Source organism: Setaria viridis, chromosome 4 (assembly GCF_005286985.2).
Source record: "Setaria viridis chromosome 4, Setaria_viridis_v4.0, whole genome shotgun sequence".
NCBI lineage: Eukaryota > Viridiplantae > Streptophyta > Magnoliopsida > Poales > Poaceae > Setaria > Setaria viridis.
The window spans coordinates 35,317,277-35,335,248 of record NC_048266.2 but is presented as its reverse complement, the minus strand read 5'-3'; the positions used below and the strand labels follow the sequence as shown (position 1 = coordinate 35,335,248).

The window sequence follows — 17,972 nt, the reverse complement described above, 5'->3', positions numbered from 1 at the left end:
TGTGAACCATTCCCCATCAACATGGAGGAACCCTGGGCGACCTGGTAAGAAGAAAACATGAAGATGTCAGCACACACATGAACATTGGCACCCGTATCAAGCCACCAACTAGTGGAATGAAAAACTAAGAGAACAATTGGTAGATTATGGTACCCGTCTCCAGTGTTGCCTATGGTCACCATGTTGACATCCTTGGACCAATTAGCCCTTCTGCCCTTGCGGTCTATATGCCCTGGACAATCCTTAGAGAAGTGTCCAAACTCACCACAAGTGTAGCAGTTCATCTCAGCCTTATTCTTCTTCTTCTTAAAGGTAGTAGTGTTGATGACTTTGTTCTTCCCTTTGTTCTTGCCACATGGGAATTTCTGGACCATGTTGACGCTAGACTGGCCTTGGTCTCCTTTCTCATCAGTGTCCTTCTTCCGAGCTTTCTCCTCAACATCAAGAGACGCTACCAGATTTTCGACTGATATCTCTTGTCTCCTATGTTTCAGAGTAGTGGTGAAGTTTCTCTATGAGGAAGGCAACTTTGCAATTATGCAACCAGCTACAAACTTGTCGGGTAATTGATACTTAAGGAGCTTAAGATTCTTCACAATACACTGCACCTCATGGGTCTGCTCTACCACAGAACGGTTGTTCACCATCCTGTAGTCATGGAAACTCTCCATGAGGTATAGTTCATTGCATGCATCTGCTGCATCATACCTTGCAACCAGAGCATCCCACAGCACCTTCGCATCTGTCATGTCTATGTAGACATCGACCAGACCGTCAGATATATTGCTAATGATACATCCCACGAAAAGGTTATTGGCACCATCGAACTTTTCCTGCGCTTCAGCAGTAAGTTTGCCAAGCCTCGTATCCCAGATGCTCATATCATTAAACCAGATACGAACCTTTGATTTCCACCTCTTAAAGTTCACACCGGTAAATTTTTCTGGCCTCAGTGACTCAGCAAAACCAGCCATATTGAAACAACAGATCTGATCACAGCGTACGTATTTAGCGGGTGCAGCCGTGACGACAAGCCATGTATCTCGCTGACTTAAAGGAAACAGTGCAGGTGTCGTGCGCCCGCAACCCTTCGCCCCACCCGATGAGGCGAGGCGAGGCGAGGCGTGGCGAGCGCGCGTGTGGAGCTTTCCTTCTCTCCCCACACACATAACTTGAAGGAGTGGAGACAACCTCCATATTTATGTTGGCCATTCTGCTCCTCCACTAGTAATGTGGGACTAAAAGTTTGTACCACTCCAACCATTTACTAATGCCCACATAGGCCTTTGAGATTTATTTGAAATTTCTGAAATTGTAGCGGGCCAAGACCATTATTCCATCAAAAACACTTCGCAAAAGTTTGCAGGACTCATGTATTGTTTTGGCAGGATTAGGTGTGCTAACCATAACATATCATACCACAACGAATTCTAAATGTTTTCTTTTCCAAAGCACCCATGTGAGGGCCCTTGCCTGATGGCCGCCCATACCACTATGTTCGGACCTGACCTCTCCCATAAGTCAGTCTTCTTCAAAGAACAAAATGACCTTCCTTCCTTAGGAGTCCATGGCTAAGAGTGCATTGCAATTTGGATGGTGTGTGTTTAACACCGCTGTTTCAAAGATAACCGCAATTCTGCATCCGCTTCTCCTCGCGTCCATTCATCTGCTTCCGCACACTTGATAGTGGCTGCAGCATGTGTATATACCAATAATACCATGGATGCATGCTCAGCCAGTATTCTCCTCCTCACTTTGATTCATCTGCTTTCGAGCATCTCAGCCCGTGATTTCCTCTCGGCAGGCTCCTCCCTCTCAGTTGAGCAGAGCTCCGATGTGCTCCACTCACGAGATGGTACTTTCGCCTGCGGCTTCTACAACATCTCTCCAAATGCCTCCACCTTCTCCATCTGGTTCTCCAGATCATCCGAAAGAACCATCATCTGGAGCGCAAATCCTCTACACCCTGTGTACAGCTGGGGATCCAAAGTCAAGTTAGATGTCGATGGGAGCATGGTTCTGAAAGATTACAATGGCCAGATTGTGTGGAGCAACAATGTGAGCGCTTCGGATGCTGGGCATATTCAAGCTCAGCTATTGGGCAATGGGAACCTCATTGTGAAGGGCAAAGGTAGTGCCATCCTGTGGCAAAGCTTTGATTCTCCTACTGATACCTTGCTACCCACTCAGAGCATTAGTGCTCCTACAAAGCTGGTCTCTACTAACAGGTTACTTGTTCCTGGCCATTACAGCTTCCATTTTGACGATCAGTACTTACTTTCTCTGTTTGATGATGAGAAGGACATCTCCTTTATCTATTGGCCAAATCCAAGTAGGAATATCTGGGAAAAGCTTAGAGTGCCATTCAATAGCACCACATCTGGGGCTCTTGATACCTGGGGACATTTCCTTGGAAGTGACAACTCAACCTTCACAGCTGCTGATTGGGGTCCTGGGATCATGAGGCGACTAACACTGGATTATGATGGCAACCTCAGATTATACAGTCTCAATAAGGCAGACGGAACATGGTCCGTCACATGGATGCCATTTCCTCAGCTCTGCAAAGTACGCGGTTTGTGCGGTGAAAATGGAATATGCGTGTATACGCCTGCACCTGCTTGTGTGTGTGCCCCTGGTTTTGTAGTCATTGACCCAAGCGACCGGAGCAAAGGCTGCAGACCAAAGACCAACATCAGTTGTGATGCACAGAAGGTGAAATTTGCTAAGCTACCCCACACTGATTTCTTGGGGTATGATATGACTACCCACCATTTCGTTTCTCTTGACTTTTGCATGAACAAATGCTTGCATGACTGCAATTGTAAGGGTTTTGCCTACTGGGAAGGAACTGGAGATTGCTATCCAAAGTCTATTATGCTTGGTGGTGTAACCCTGCATAACCTTGGTAGTACTGGTACCATGTACATCAAGATTCCTAAGGGACTAGAAGTGTTGGATGCCTCAATTCCGCAGTCACAACCTTTTGCTCCTAAGTATGGTCCTGACTGTAGCACACCAAATAAATACTTTGTAGCAGATTTTCTGGGTATGCTTAAGAGAGATCAGAGTGAGTTGAAGTATTTGTACTTCTATGGATTTTTATCAGCAATATTTCTGGCAGAGCTTATGTTTGTTGTATTTGGATGGTTTATTCTGAGGAGGGAGCGCAGGGAACTGAGAGGAGTATGGCCAGCTGAGGCTGGATATGAAATGATAACTAACCATTTTCGCAGGTACACCTACAGAGAGTTGGTGTCAGCGACTAGAAAGTTCAAGGATGAAATTGGAAGGGGATCATCAGGCATTGTATACAAAGGAGTCCTGAAAGACAACAGGGCAGTAGCTGTGAAAAAGTTGGCAGAAATAAACCAAGGTGAAGAAGAATTCCAGCATGAACTGAGTGTGATTAGTAGGATTTACCATATGAATCTTGTGAGAGTTTGGGGTTTCAGTTCTGATGGTCCACACAGGATATTGGTTACAGAATATTTTGAGAATGGTTCATTGGATAATGTCTTATTTGGTACTGAGGGTTCAGAAATTTTACTTGGATGGAAGCAAAGATTTAACATTGCCCTAGGGGTGGCTAGAGGACTGGCATATCTTCACCACGAGTGTTCAGAGTGGGTCATCCACTGTGATGTGAAGCCCGAAAATATACTGCTGGATGAGAACTTGGTGCCAAAGATTGCTGACTTTGGCCTTGCAAAGCTCCAGAGCAGAGGTGGATCCAACATAAATGTTTCAAAGATCCAAGGAACTAGAGGTTATTTAGCGCCTGAATGGGTTTCTAGTCTCCCAATTACAGCAAAGGTTGATGTCTACAGCTTTGGAGTGGTGCTACTAGAACTACTCAAGGGAGTTCGTGCCTCTGACATGGAAAATAATGAGGATGAGGAAGTGGAGATGGTCCTTGGAAGGATATCAAGGATGGCCAAAGAAAAGCTGAAGTTGGATGGCAGTGGCAGTGAACAATCTTGGATCGCCGACTTTATTGACGCTAGACTAAATGGTCAATTCAACAATATGCAAGCAAGAACAATGATGAGACTGGCTGTTTCATGCATGGAGGAAGATAGAGACAGAAGACCAACCATGGAAAATGTGGCCCAGATGCTTGCTTTAGTAGATGATGTCAGTAGCACAAATGTAATGGCAGGACCTGCTTAAAGCCTGCATAAATAGGGTTGTTTGTACTAAGGGGAACAAATAACATATAGATGAGAGAAAAAAAATTAACTGTAACATTTCTTCAATAATATCCATGCTAGATTCTGTTGTAATTTGTGCTCTAAATCAGGAGAAAACGCCATTGTTATTGATATATAATGTTATGAAGATTTGTTCAATCCGAGTGCAGAATTGCATCTAACGATAGCTATCGATCTAAAATTACAACAACAAAGCCTCTTTGTCCCATTCCATGCAGGTTGGGGTAGGCAATCAAATAATCGATATATCATATTTGGGATAGAGTGAAAGACCCCTCTAGGCATACCACAGATGAACTACCAAAGATGTGAGAACCCAGACAAAGCGTCAATAATGCATCTGGTTGTTGAGCTAGCCGGGACTGGAACTAACACAGGAACAATGTTGTGCTTCAGACCAAGATATGATCAGGTGAACAGTACACTCGTCGGCTACCAACCCAGCAACTGTAAAAGGGACAAAGTCAACTATTGAGAAACTGCTGATAACCATACCTGTGTGGTCGAAATGGGCACTTGGCAGTGGGCACTGGACCGCGCCACCGCGGCCGTGCGCCACGGGGTGCAGCTGTGGCAGCGGCTCCCGTCTCCGCCCCGCCCCGCCCTCAACGAGCACCGCCGGCGGCGGGCTAAGCACGAGGTGGTGCGTGGAGCATGGGCCTTTGGGCTCGATAATCTGGGCTGGGCTCTTCCAATAACGCTGCTGAGCTGAAAGCATAGGCTAGAGAGTAGAGAGTGCGTGGCGTTCTCGCGCTTTAGAGAGTCTCATACCGTATTGCTCCAAATTTGACCGAATCTTGTGCTATGCCATCAAGAAACTATTGCGCCTCCTTATCTTATAGGAGTAGTTAAACATGACTAGCTAGGGCATTAAACAATGGCGCCTGTAGCACCAGAGGTAGCTGCTGAGTGATTACAACTTTACATAAGGCTGCTAATCGACGACTGCAAGTCTGCAACAGGCAAATCCGTCCCAAGCCTCCGGCTTTGTGTCCGGTCATCGCACAATCATTGTCCATGCAAATTGTGTGCAGCTACCAGCGTCCAGCTATATCACGACACACAATAATGCATGCAACTTGCTAGTCTCAATTGGAAAAGGATGGTCCGCCATGGGCCATGGCATGATTCTAACAGACGAACTACTGATGCTCGTGTTCAAATATTTAAGCTTACACTATCATGTTCTGTTAGATATCAGTTTCTGTGGTATGAGTGAGATGTCTATGTACAGAGCCGTGTTGAAAGGAAAATCCTTTAACGCATGTATAGTTTCGCTGCTGCAGAGTGAGCAGAGTTTCGTCCCCAAACGAATTTAATAGGCAAAATATATGTACACATATCCTTTTGGTATATGTATGTATATTATACTCATGCTACGTTATACATGCTTCATGTATGTATTCATACTCCCTCGCAAACATATGTATCATATTTATTTTGAATCATACGTTATTGTAATTGTAAAGGTGAAAATTGAAGAGAAAAAAGATCCAAGGGTACAAAGGACTTTTCGTATTAGTTTCATGCCCATATGAAGCCATGTATCAACACAAGGACGAGTTTGATCCAAAACGAAAGTCAAGGGACTAAATTGGACATTCTGAAAGTTGAGGGATGGAATAATTTTAGGGACGAAAATGCCTATTTCGCCTATACAAAACTGCAACACTACAAAATGTCTATTTCGCCTATACAAAACTGCAACACTAAATGAAAACATCCCACAAACCTCGATGTGAAATACCAAAAGCATGCACCATAGTTTCGATGTGAAATACCAAAAGCAGGCACCAACCATAGCGAGGAACTTAGGCACCACCTCAGCGGGGAGCTAGGGCACCACCGCTTAGTGGAGCTTGGAGGTACTGCCGCTGTGTCAATCTCTTCTACTATAGAGAGAGGGTGGAGAGAGACGGAGAAGGAGGAAGGGAGGGAGAGAGGAAGAAGATAGAGCTAACATATGGGTCCCACTACCACGTATTGTCCACGTTAGCGAAATTATCTTTTGAAACAACCAAATGGTAAAATGTAAACAGTTTGATAGTTGGATGGTAGAGATTTCCGGTTTTTGAGTTTTATGGCCAAAATCAAACGTCAATGATAATAATGGTTAAAAATGGACTTTACTCGTTAAAAAGGTGGGTACTTTTGAGTCCGGCATACAACTGACAACCTGAAACCTTACACATAGAGAAACAACTTAACTTTTTTTTTTTTGGAAATGAACGAGAATCAAACAGTTAGCTCATTTGAGAAATTAATAACATGATAAGAACCCAGTCACAGTAGTGCAGTCCCTCTCAGTCCAAAAAGATACTCTGTTTTGTAAGGCCGAAGCATGGAGGACAAAGAGACTGCACCACAAGGTTCACTGCTCATCGTACTGTGTCTGACGTGAACGCTGTGGGCCGAGTCTCCCACTTGCTTCTTGAGGATGGACGCTGCATTGCAAGTTGGGTCCCTATAACATCGTCCTCCATTCAGGTCACTTGAAGACAACTCAAATGCTGCAATAACCATGGGTGCGGTTTCCAGATTTGTGGTTCTTCTCACTCTGATTCATCTGATTTTGCAAGTCTCAGCTCTAAATGTCCTCTCTTCAGGCTTCTCTCTCTCAGCAGATCGCAGCTCCGATGTACTCCGTTCGCCAGATGGTACGTTCAGCTGTGGCTTCTACAAAATCTCCCCCAACTCATCCACCTTCTCCATTTGGTTCTCCAAAGTGTCTGAAAGAACTGTTGTATGGAGTGCAAATCCTCTCCGCCCTGTGTACACCTGGGGATCAAAGGTCAAGTTAAATGTCGATGGGAGCATGGTTCTAAGGGACTACGGTGGCCAGATTGTGTGGACCAACAACGTGAGCTCCTCAAATGCAGAACAAGCTCAGCTCTTGGACACTGGAAATCTCATCGTGAAGGGCAAAGGTGATACCATTCTATGGCAAAGCTTTACTTCTCCTACTGATACCTTGTTACCCACTCAGAGGATTAATGCTACCATCAAGCTCGTGTCCACTAATAGATTGCTTGTTCCTGGCCACTATAGCTTACATTTTGATGATCAGATCCTGATTTCACTATTTGAAAATCAAAAGGATGTCTCATTCATCTATTGGCCAGATCCAACTTTGACTATCTGGCAAAAGCTAAGGATACCTTTTATGATCAACACAAGTGGTGTTCTAGACAGCTTGGGGCAGTTCTGGGGAAGCGATAACACTTCTTTCATGGCTGCGGACTGGGGTAGTCACATTATAAGAAGGCTAACGTTGGATTATGATGGCAATCTCAGACTGTATAGTCTGGACGATAATGGAACATGGTCAGTCACATGGATGGCGTTTCCACAGCTCTGCAAGATACATGGTGTCTGCGGCAGAAATGGAATATGTGTGTATACTCCTGTGCCAACCTGTGTATGCCCCCCTGGTTTTGAAGTCATCGACCAAAGTGACTGGGGCGAAGGCTGCAGACCAAAGATCAATATTACTTGTGATAAGCAAACGGTGAAATTTGTTCATCTACCCAACACTAACTTCAACGGGCAAGATCTAAGTGCTCACCGTTCTGTCTCTCTTAACTTCTGCAAGCAGATATGTTTGATTGACTGCAATTGTAATGGGTTCGCATACATTCAAGGACTTGGTGACTGCTACCCGAAGGCTATTCTACTAAACGGCAGAAGTCTAGATGGTATCGGTAGCGTGTACCTTAAAATCGCAAAGGACTTAGAAGTATCTGGGTCCTCAATTCCTCGGCCACAAGTTTTTGGTCCTGAATATGGACCAAACTGCAGTGCAGCAAACGAATATGTCATTGCCAACTTCTCCAATATGAATAAGGCCAGTCAGAATATATCAAAGTATTTGTATTTCTACGGGTTTTTATCAGCGATATTTGTAGCAGAGTTAATATTTATTGTATTAGGATGGTTTATTTTGAGAAGGGAGAGAGGACAACTCAGAGGAGCATGGCCAGCTGAGGCAGGCTATGAAATGATAACAAACCATTTCCGAAGATATACCTATAGAGAGTTAGTGAAAGCTACTAGAAAATTTAAGGATGAGCTTGGAAGGGGAGCATCAGGCATCGTGTACAAAGGAGTTTTGAAAGACAATAGGGTTGTAGCTGTGAAAAAATTGGGAGATATAAACCAAGGTGGAGAAGAATTCCAGCATGAACTAAGTGTGATTGGCAGGATTTACCATATGAATCTAGTGAGAGTCTGGGGATTCTGTTCTGATGGTCCACACAGGATATTGATTTCAGAATATGTGAAGAATGGCTCGTTGGAAAAAACCTTGTTCGCCGTCGAAGGCTCAGAAATCTTACTTGAATGGAAGCAAAGGTTTAATATTGCCTTAGGCGTGGCAAGAGGATTGGCGTATCTTCATCATGAGTGCTTAGAGTGGGTCATCCACTGTGATGTCAAGCCTGAAAATATACTGCTGGATGAGAACTTGGTGCCAAAGATCGCTGACTTTGGCCTCGCGAAGCTCTTGAACAGAGGTGGATCAAATATAGATGTTTCTCGGATCCAAGGAACTAGAGGTTATTTAGCTCCTGAATGGGTTTCTAGTCTCCCAATAACCGCAAAGGTAGATGTTTACAGCTTTGGAGTGGTGCTACTGGAACTACTAAAGGGAGCCCGAATTTCGGACATGGAAAATAATGAGAATGAGGAGGTGGAGATGGTCCTTGGAAGGATAGTCAGGATGCTTAAAGAGAATTTGCAGTTGGATGGCACTGAACAATTTTGGATCCCCAACTTTATTGACAGTAGACTGAATGGCGACTTCAACTACTTGCAAGCAAGAACAATGATTAAGCTAGCTGTTTCATGTCTGGAGGAAGATAGAGGCAGAAGACCAACTATGGAAAATGTGGTGCAGACGCTTGTTTCAGTTGACGCTGTCAGCAGTGCAACTAAAATGGGAGGAGTTGCTTATTAAAAGCCTGCGTCCAAATGGTTCTTTGTACTAAGGGCCATGCAAACAATACATTGATAGAAAATGGTAGTTCTATCAAATATGCAGTATCCATGCTATATTGTGTTGTAAGTATGTGTGCTATAGCACCGTAAAATCTGCTCTAGTGTGCTTTACAGATATCTGATTGTATCACCTTGTACTTCTACGGATTTTTATAAGCAATAATTCTGTCCGAGCTAATGTTTGTTGCATTAGGATGATTTATTTTGAGGAACTAGAGGTTATTTAGCGCCTGAATGGGTTTCTAGTCTCCCAATTACAGCAAAGGTTGATGTCTACAACTTTGGATTGGTGCTGCTGGAACTACTAAGAGAGCATGTAAATGACAACCCAATAGTATATTTATTTCTTTTATCCTTCTTTTCTAATTTTTTTTACCTATGTGAAAGTTCGATAGCATATCGTACCAAGCTATCCTACAGAAAGTAATTGGTTCACATTCCAAAGTCTCGATTCATCGTTCCGAAGGGGTATACCCGTTTTGTACCCGCCTACCCGTTCCACGATCCAATCGTACAAGAACTTGGTGACACTGGTCAGGTCTCGCAAAGCCCGTCTGTGCCTTCTGCCTATTGTCCACGCTGACGAACCGCAAGCCACATGAAGAATTTGACTTTCATATGTGCCCAGGCTCTTCAGATGGCCCGTGCTCCTGCAAACCTCGTCGCTCCCTCAAAGAACAATCTGTACGCCGAGCGAGCTCGTATAGCTAGCAATTACACTTCAGGAGTGCATCTTCCGTTAAAACAAAACAAACAAAGATAGGTAGTATTCGTGTAAGAAAAAGAAACACTATAGCTGTATCTCATTTGCATCAATTTTATATCACCCACTAGAATCTTGAGTTGACAAGAGTAGATTTTAGGCCATCTCTTCAGAAAGAGACAATCACTTTAGATACTTGTGAAGACATCACGTAATCCTTCTGTTCCAAATTTAGGTCCCATTTTTGTCCTAAGTCAAGTTTTCTAACTTTGACTAAATTTGTAGAAAGAGAAATTATTAACACGTGCAATACCAAATAAGTGCAATATCAATACATATTTCATATTGTAGCATACACCTTGAAATCTTAGCGTCAGATTGAAAAAAACATCTTGACAGGTGACCCTTTGAGAAATTAATAATCTATATTGTTACCTTTGATTTTATCGAAGGCTTACAGATAATACGAGAGACCGGCAGACCGCACATGGTGCAGTCCCTCTCAGTCGGAAAAGAGCCTTCTCTACAACGTTAAATCACAAATGAATAAAGACTCCACAGCACGGTTCACTATTCACCGAATCTTAACTGACTTCAATAATGTTGGCCGAGTCTATCACTTGCTTCTGGAGGCTGGATAGTGCATTGCAAGTTGGTTCCTATAATAGCGTCCTCCATCCAGGTCATTTGAAGATCAACTCAAATGCTGGGATAGCCATGGCTGCAGTCTCCACATTTGTGTTTCTTCTCATTCTGATTCATCGTCTTTGCCATAACTCTGCAATAGATGTCCTCTCACCAGGCTCCTCTCTCTCAGCAGAGCAGAGCATCGACGTGCTCCGTTCGCAAAATGGTAGATTCATTTGTGGCTTCTACAACATCTCCCCCAACGCATCCACCTTCTTCGTTTGGTTCTCCAATGTTTCTGAAAGACCCGTTGTCTGGAGTGCAAATCCTCTTCATCCCGTGTACAGCTGGGGATCAAATGTCAAACTAAATTTTGATGGAAGCATGGTGCTAAAGATTACACTGGTCAGACCGTGTGAACCAACAATGTGAGGTCCTCAATTGCAGGACAAGCTCAACTCTTGGACACAGGGAACCTCATCGTGAAAGGCAAAGGTGAAATCATTCTATGGCAAAGCTTTAATTCTCCTACTGATACCTTGTTACCCACTCAGGATTAATGTTACCACCAAGCTCGTGTCCACTAATAGATTGCTTGTTCCTGGCCACTATAGCTTACATTTTGATGATCACTTCCTGATTTCACTATTTGATGATCAAAAGGATCTCTCACTCATCTATTGGCCAGATCCAGCTATGACTATATGGGCAAAGCTAAGGTTACAGTTTATGATGAACGCAAGCGGTGTTCTTGACAGTTTGGGGCAGTTTCAGGGAAGTGATAGCACATCTTTCATGGCTGTGACTGGGGTAGTCACATTATAAGAAGGCTAACATTGGATTATGATGGCAATCTCAGACTGTATAGTCTGAACGATAATGGAACATGGTCAGTCACATGGATGGTGTTTCCACAGCTCTGCAAGGTATATGGTTAAGTGGCAGAGATGGAATATGTGTGTATACTCCTGTTTTTGAAGTGCCCCCCTGGTTTTGAAGTCATCGACCAAAGTGACTGGGGTGAAGGCTGCAGACCAAAGATCAATATTACTTGTGATGAGGAAAAGGTGAAATTTGTTCATCTACCCAGCACTAACTTCTACGGGTAGATCTAAGTGCTCAACGTTCTGTCTCTCTTAACTTCTGCAAGCAGATATGTTTGAGTGACTGCAAATGTAATGGGTTCGCATACTTTCAAGGATCTGGTGACTGCTGCCGGAGGGGTGAATTAGGCAACTTAAAAACTTAACCTATGGCTTCCACTACTTTACATGTAAGTAAACTAGATCATTCTATCCTAGAAGTGCATTCTAAATCCTCATCTCAAAACAAGTTTTGCAACATATAGCTAATCCTATCAAGATACTACTCTAGGAAAGTAAAGGCACACAAGTTGCAAGTATGAAATGCGGAAACGTAAGGAGCGGATGAGAGGAAGCAAACTTTTGACACAAGGATTTATCTTGTGGTATCGGTAGGCACTAAGTCACCATTAGTCTACGTTGTTGAAGTAATCACACAAGAGTATTGTTTCCCGGTCACCAAGTCTCTCCCAAGTTGCCCCTTGACTTGCCACAAAGGCTCGTCCACTAAGGCTCACGCCAAGTCCCTCGATCACTTTAATGCCGTTTTCACTAAGGAGCTTCTTCACGAAAGAAGGAGGTCTCCACGTCCCCCGCACAAGGTCGTTGACGCCGCTCCACACCAAGCCGGAGGGTCGAAGACTTGCCAGCGAGCCACGAAGGCTCCAAGGCGCCGGCACACCTCTTGTACAATGGTGGTTCACTCTAGAACATGATCACAAGGTTGACACACCTAGCACTCACACCTCTCTAGGCCTATCCTAGCACTAATCACTCTCCTAAGCTTGTGCTAAGCCTTTGATGTATCACTTAAGCACTTTTGGTGGCATGGATGTGTTCTTAATGAGTCTTGGTTTTCAATGCAGCCCTGGACACTTCATCTACTTCAAATGGGTGAGTAGTGGGGGTATAAATAGCCCCAAAGGCTCAAAGAGCCGTTGCTCCAACGGTTAGTGAAAAAGTATACCATCGGATGTTCCGATGGTCTATTTTTGGCCTGCATCAGAACATCCGGTGCAACTAGCCGTTGGACTCTCCGCGCCCAAGTTCTTCAGAAATTCATCCAACGCTTTATCCGATGCCCCCATTAGATCATCCGGTGCCACTGCTCACGTCACATAGCCGTTGGATTCTCCTGACGTAATTGCTCCGATGCTTTCTCCGATGGTGCCGTTGGATCGTTCGGTGTTGAAGGCATTCTAGCTAAAACCTTCTGTAAGGGATCAAAGAAAATATGCTTTGTTTGACGCTCCTCTTGCGCGTACCGTCGGATCATTCGGTGCTTGGATTTTTTTCATCTTCCAAGCCTGTCCCTCAGAATTCGTCCAACGCTACTAGAAAAGTGACCATCAGAATATCCGATGGTTGACTTTGTCTAGACTTCTTTGTTGCGTACCAATTATTTCGACGCTTGCTCCGACGCTTTTCTAGGATCCATCGGAACATCCAATAGAGCATTTTTCATTTTAATTCGTTCAATGCAAGCACCAATGATACTATCACTTGGAGGCTGTAGTCCCAAGCAAGTTTTGAGGTAGGCAATCAAATACTAATAGGTCGTATTTTGGCTAGACTGGAAGTTTTTAGCAATTCGGTGAATAGTACATTTGCTGGCTAATGCCTAACCAATCCGATTGGAAAGATAACACATCAATCTAACAATTAAGCCTCTCTACAGCTGCAAAGGGGAAACGGATCAACAACTGAGCGGCTGCTGTTACTCACTTATTCATAGAGTCGTACGGTCATACCTGTGTGGTCGAATGGGCTCTGAACCAAGCCTGTGCACCCCTGCATCATGCTGCTCCGCCGTGGGGGAGGCACAACGGCCAGCTGCTCCGTTCTCCGGCAGCCCAGCCCTCAATGAGCGCCGCCGTCGCAAGATTGGGAGATGGGTTTTGGCATTTTGCTCTAGGTCGAAAGTGTGAACCGTGGAGTGGGCCACGGAAGCAGCCCAGATGGGCTTTTGGGTCTATAAATGGCAAATCGACAATGGGGCTAGGGTTTGTTTGTTTGAGCTGTAGCTTTTGAGTTTTTTGAGAAACTGTTGTTAGCTTTTTCTTTCCATATAAACTCAGCTTTTTGGAGCTTTCAGCTTTCCGGAAGCTGCATTAGAAATTCGCTGTTTGTTTGAGCTTCTGACTTTTCATGCTGAGAAACTGTTAACTCAAACAAATAGACCCTTAATAGGCCCTTAATGCCCTGAATGAGTTTGTTGTTTTACACAAATTTTGTTTAACTTGATTAATAGTTTGCTCTGTTCCCTAAAATGGTTGTAGGTCCCACATGAAGGGCCTATGCGTGATCTGTTGTGGTCTGATCCGGATGATCGATGTGGATGGGGAATTTCTCCGAGAGGTGCTGGATACACATTTGGGTAAGATATCACGCAGCAATTCAACCATACAAACGGATTAAGTCTTATTTCAAGAGCCATCAATTTGTAATGGAAGGGTGAAATTGGTGTCAGGTTAGTATCCAGTGTGGTCAATTTTAACATTGATTTTTTTTTCATTGGAAGTTCTTTTTTTTTATGAAATTCATTGAAAGTTCTGTTTACCAAATTGTCTTGGCGTTTTTTTATTGAAGTAGCGCAAACCCATTTCTGCAAAAGTTTTATTCTTTGTGAACTGGCCGCTTGACCGTGCTTTCAATGGATTTTCAATAAAAAGGTATTCAAACTCCTAGGCTGTAAATATCAAATTACATAAGATTAATTAAGCTACAAAGAAATCACATAGGTACAACGTGTATACGCCTGCGCCTGCTTGTGCGTGTGCCCCTGGTTTTGTAGTCATTGACCCAAGCGACCGGAGCAAAGGCTGCAGACCAAAGACCAACATCAGTTGTGATGCACAGAAGGTGAAATTTGCTAAGCTACCCCACACTGATTTCTTTGGGTATGATATGACTACCCACCGTTTCATTTCTCTTGACTTTTGCATGAAGAAATGCTTGCATGACTGCAATTGTAAGGGTTTTGCATACTGGGAAGGAACTGGAGATTGCTATCCAAAGTCTGTTATGCTTGGTGGTGTAACCCTGCATAACCTTGGCAGTACTGGTACCATGTACATCAAGATTCCTAAGGGACTAGAAGTGTTGGATGCCTCAATTCCGCAGTCACAACCTTTTGCTCCTAAGTATGGTCCTGACTGTAGTACACCAAATAAATACTTTATAGCAGATTTTCTGGGTATGCTTAAGAGAGATTAGAGTGAGTCGAAGTATTTGTACTTCTATGGATTTTTATCAGCAATATTTCTGGCAGAGCTTATGTTTGTTGTATTTGGATGGTTTATTATGAGGAGGGAGCGCAGGGAACTAAGAGGAGTATGGCAGCTGAGGCTGGATATGAAATGATAACTAACCATTTTCGCAGGTACACCTACAGAGAGTTGGTGTCAGCGACTAGAAAGTTCAAGGATGAAATTGGAAGGGGATCATCAGGCATTGTATACAAAGGAGTCCTGAGAGACAACAGGGCAGTAGCTGTGAAAAAGTTGGCAGAAATAAACCAAAGTGAAGAAGAATTCCAGCATGAACTGAGTGTGATTAGTAGGATTTACCATATGAATCTTGAGAGAGTTTGGGGTTTCTGTTCTGATGGTCCACATAGGATATTGGTTACATAATATTTTGAGAATGGTTCATTGGATAAAGTCTTATTTTGGTACTGAGGGTTCAGAAATCTTACTTGGATGGAAGCAAAGATTTAACATTGCCCTAGGGGTGGCTAGAGGATTGGCATATCTTCACCACGAGTGTTCAGAGTGGGTCATCCACTGTGATGTGAAGCCCGAAAATATACTGCTGGATGAGAACTTGGTGCCAAAGGTTGCTGACTTTGGCCTTGCAAAGCTCCAGACCAGAGGTGGATCCAACATAAATGTTTCAAAGGTCCAAGGAACTAGAGGTTATTTAGCGCCTGAATGGGTTTCTAGTCTCCCAATTACAGCAAAGGTTGATGTCTACAGCTTTGGAGTGGTGCTACTAGAACTACTCAAGGGAGTTCGTGCCTCTGACATGGAAAATAATGAGGATGAGGAAGTGGAGATGGTCCTTGGAAGGATATCAAGGATGGTCAATGAAAAGCTGAAGTTGGATGGCAATGGCAGTGAACAATCTTGGATCGCCGACTTTATTGACGCTAGACTGAATGGTCAATTCAACAATTTGAAAGCAAGAACAATGATGAGGCTGGCTGTTTCATGCATGGAGGAAGATAGAGACAGAAGACCAACCATGGAAAATGTGGTCCAGATGCTTGTTTTAGTAGATGACGTCAGTAGCCCAAATGTAATGGTAGGACCTGCTTAAAGCCTGCATAAATAAGGTTCTTTGTACTAAGGGGAACAAATAACATATAGATGAGAGAAAAAAAAGTTAACTGTAACATTTCTTCAATAATATCCATGCTAGATTCTGTTGTAATTTGTGCTCTAAATCAGGAGAAAACGCCATTGTTATTGATATAATCTTATGAAGATTTGTTCAATCCGAGTGCAGAATTGCATCTAACGATAGCTATCGATCTAAAATTACAACTACAAAGCCTCTTTGTCCCATTCCATGCAGGTTGGGGTAGGCAATCAAGTAATCGATATATCATATTTGGGATAGAGTGGAAGACCCCTCTAGGCATACCACAAATGAACTACCAAAGATGTGAAAACCCAGACAAAGCGTCAATGCATCTGGTTGTTGAGCTAGCCGGGACTGGAACTAACACAGGACCAATGTTGTGCCTCAGACCAAGATATGATCAGGTGAACAGTACACTCGTCGGCTACCAACCCAGCAACTGTAAAGCGGACAAAGTCAACTATTGAGAAACTGCTGAAATGGGCACTGGGCACTGGACAGTGGACCGCGCCACCGCGGCCGTGCAGCATGGGGTGCAGCCGTGGCAGCGGCTCCCGTCTCCGCCCCGCCCCGCCCCGCCCTCAACGAGCACCGCCGGCGCGCGACCAGCGGCGGCGGGCTAAGCACGAGGTGGTGCGTGGAGCATGGGCCTTTAGGCTCGATAATCTGGGCTGGGCTCTTCCAATAACGCTGCTGAGCTGAAAGCATAGGCTAGAGATTAGAGTGTGTGTGCCGTTCTCGCGCTTTAGACAGTCTCATACCGTATTGCTCCAAATTTGACCGAATCTTGTGCTATGCCATCAAGAAACTATTGCGTCTCCTTATCTTATAGGTGTAGTTAAACATGACTAGCTAGGACACTAAACAATGGCGCCTGTGGCACCAGAGGTAGCTGCTGAGTCATTACAACTTTACATAAGGCTGCTAATCGACGAGACGACGACTGCAAGTCTGCAACAGACAAATCCATCCCAAGCCTCCGGCTTTGTGTCCGGTCATCGCACAGTCATTGTCCATGCAAATTGTGTGCAGCTACCAGCGTCCAGCTATATCACGACACACAATAATGCATGCAACTTGCTAGTCTCAATTGGAAAAGGATGGTCCGCCATGGCCCATGGCATGATTATAACAGACGAACTACTGATGCTCGGGTTCAAATATTTAAGCTTACACTATCATGTTCTGTTAGATATCAATTCCTGTGGTATGAGTGAGATGTCCATGTACAACCGTGTTGAAAGGAAAATCCTTTAACGCGTGTATAGTTTCACTGCTGCAGAGTGAGCAGAGTTTCGTCCCCAAACGAATTTAATAGGCAAAATATATGTACACATATTCTTTTGGTACATATACGTATGTATGTATACTATACTTGTGCTACGTTATACATACTCCATGTATGTATTCATACTCCCTCGCAAACATATGTATCTTCATATTTATTTTGGATCATACGTTATTGTAATTCTAAAGGTGAAAATTGAAGAGAAAAAAGTTAAGGGTACAAAGGACTTTTCGTATTAGTTTCATGCTAATATGGAGTTACGTATCAGCACAAGGACGAGTTTAACCCAAAACGAAAGTCGAGGGACTAAAATGGACATTCTGAAAGTTGAGGGATGGAATAATTTTAGGGACCAAAATGCCTAGTTTGCCTATACAAAACTTTAAACTGCAACACTACAAAATGCCTATTTCGCCTATACAAAACTGCAACACTAAATGAAAACATCCCACAAACCTCGATGTGAAATACCAAAAGCAGGCACCATAGTTTGGATAAGGACATTGTTCAGCATATATTTTACTATTAAATCTCCATAAGAGGGTGAACAATTTCATGACCGATAATGCTGTCAGTATGATGGGCATGGCATGACCGATGAAATGATAATAATAGTCATATTATGATATCATAAGACTCGTAAAGTCAAACCACGCGAGGAAAGTTTATATTTGACCATCGAACTATTGTTGGAGTTT

The 17,972-nt window shown here is 43.7% G+C and overlaps 2 protein-coding genes and 2 pseudogenes across 2 annotated transcripts; all 4 read left to right on the top strand.

Moving 5' to 3' along the window:
- The first annotated feature begins 1,357 nt into the window (after window positions 1-1,357).
- LOC117853003 (putative receptor protein kinase ZmPK1) lies at window positions 1,358-4,352 on the top strand. The gene has a single exon (XM_034735345.2). The coding sequence runs from the start codon at window positions 1,720-1,722 to the stop codon at window positions 4,171-4,173; it is 2,454 nt and encodes an 817-aa protein (XP_034591236.1). The 5' UTR covers window positions 1,358-1,719; the 3' UTR covers window positions 4,174-4,352.
- Window positions 4,353-6,573: 2,221 nt separating this feature from the next.
- On the top strand, window positions 6,574-9,387 carry LOC117853004 (putative receptor protein kinase ZmPK1). Its single transcript, XM_034735347.2, has 2 exons — window positions 6,574-6,739; window positions 6,821-9,387. Exons 1-2 carry the CDS (start codon window positions 6,736-6,738, stop codon window positions 9,166-9,168), a joined length of 2,352 nt encoding a protein of 783 aa, XP_034591238.1. The 5' UTR covers window positions 6,574-6,735; the 3' UTR covers window positions 9,169-9,387.
- Window positions 9,388-10,173: 786 nt separating this feature from the next.
- On the top strand, window positions 10,174-12,734 carry LOC140220150 (putative receptor protein kinase ZmPK1; annotated as a pseudogene).
- Window positions 12,735-13,855: 1,121 nt separating this feature from the next.
- Window positions 13,856-16,319, top strand: LOC117853008 (putative receptor protein kinase ZmPK1; annotated as a pseudogene).
- Window positions 16,320-17,972: the final 1,653 nt, after the last annotated feature.

Coding starts and splice junctions, on each gene's coding strand:
- LOC117853003 (XM_034735345.2), top strand. CDS start 1,720: ATGGATGCATGCTCAGCCAGTATTCTCCTCCTCACTTTGATTCATCTG.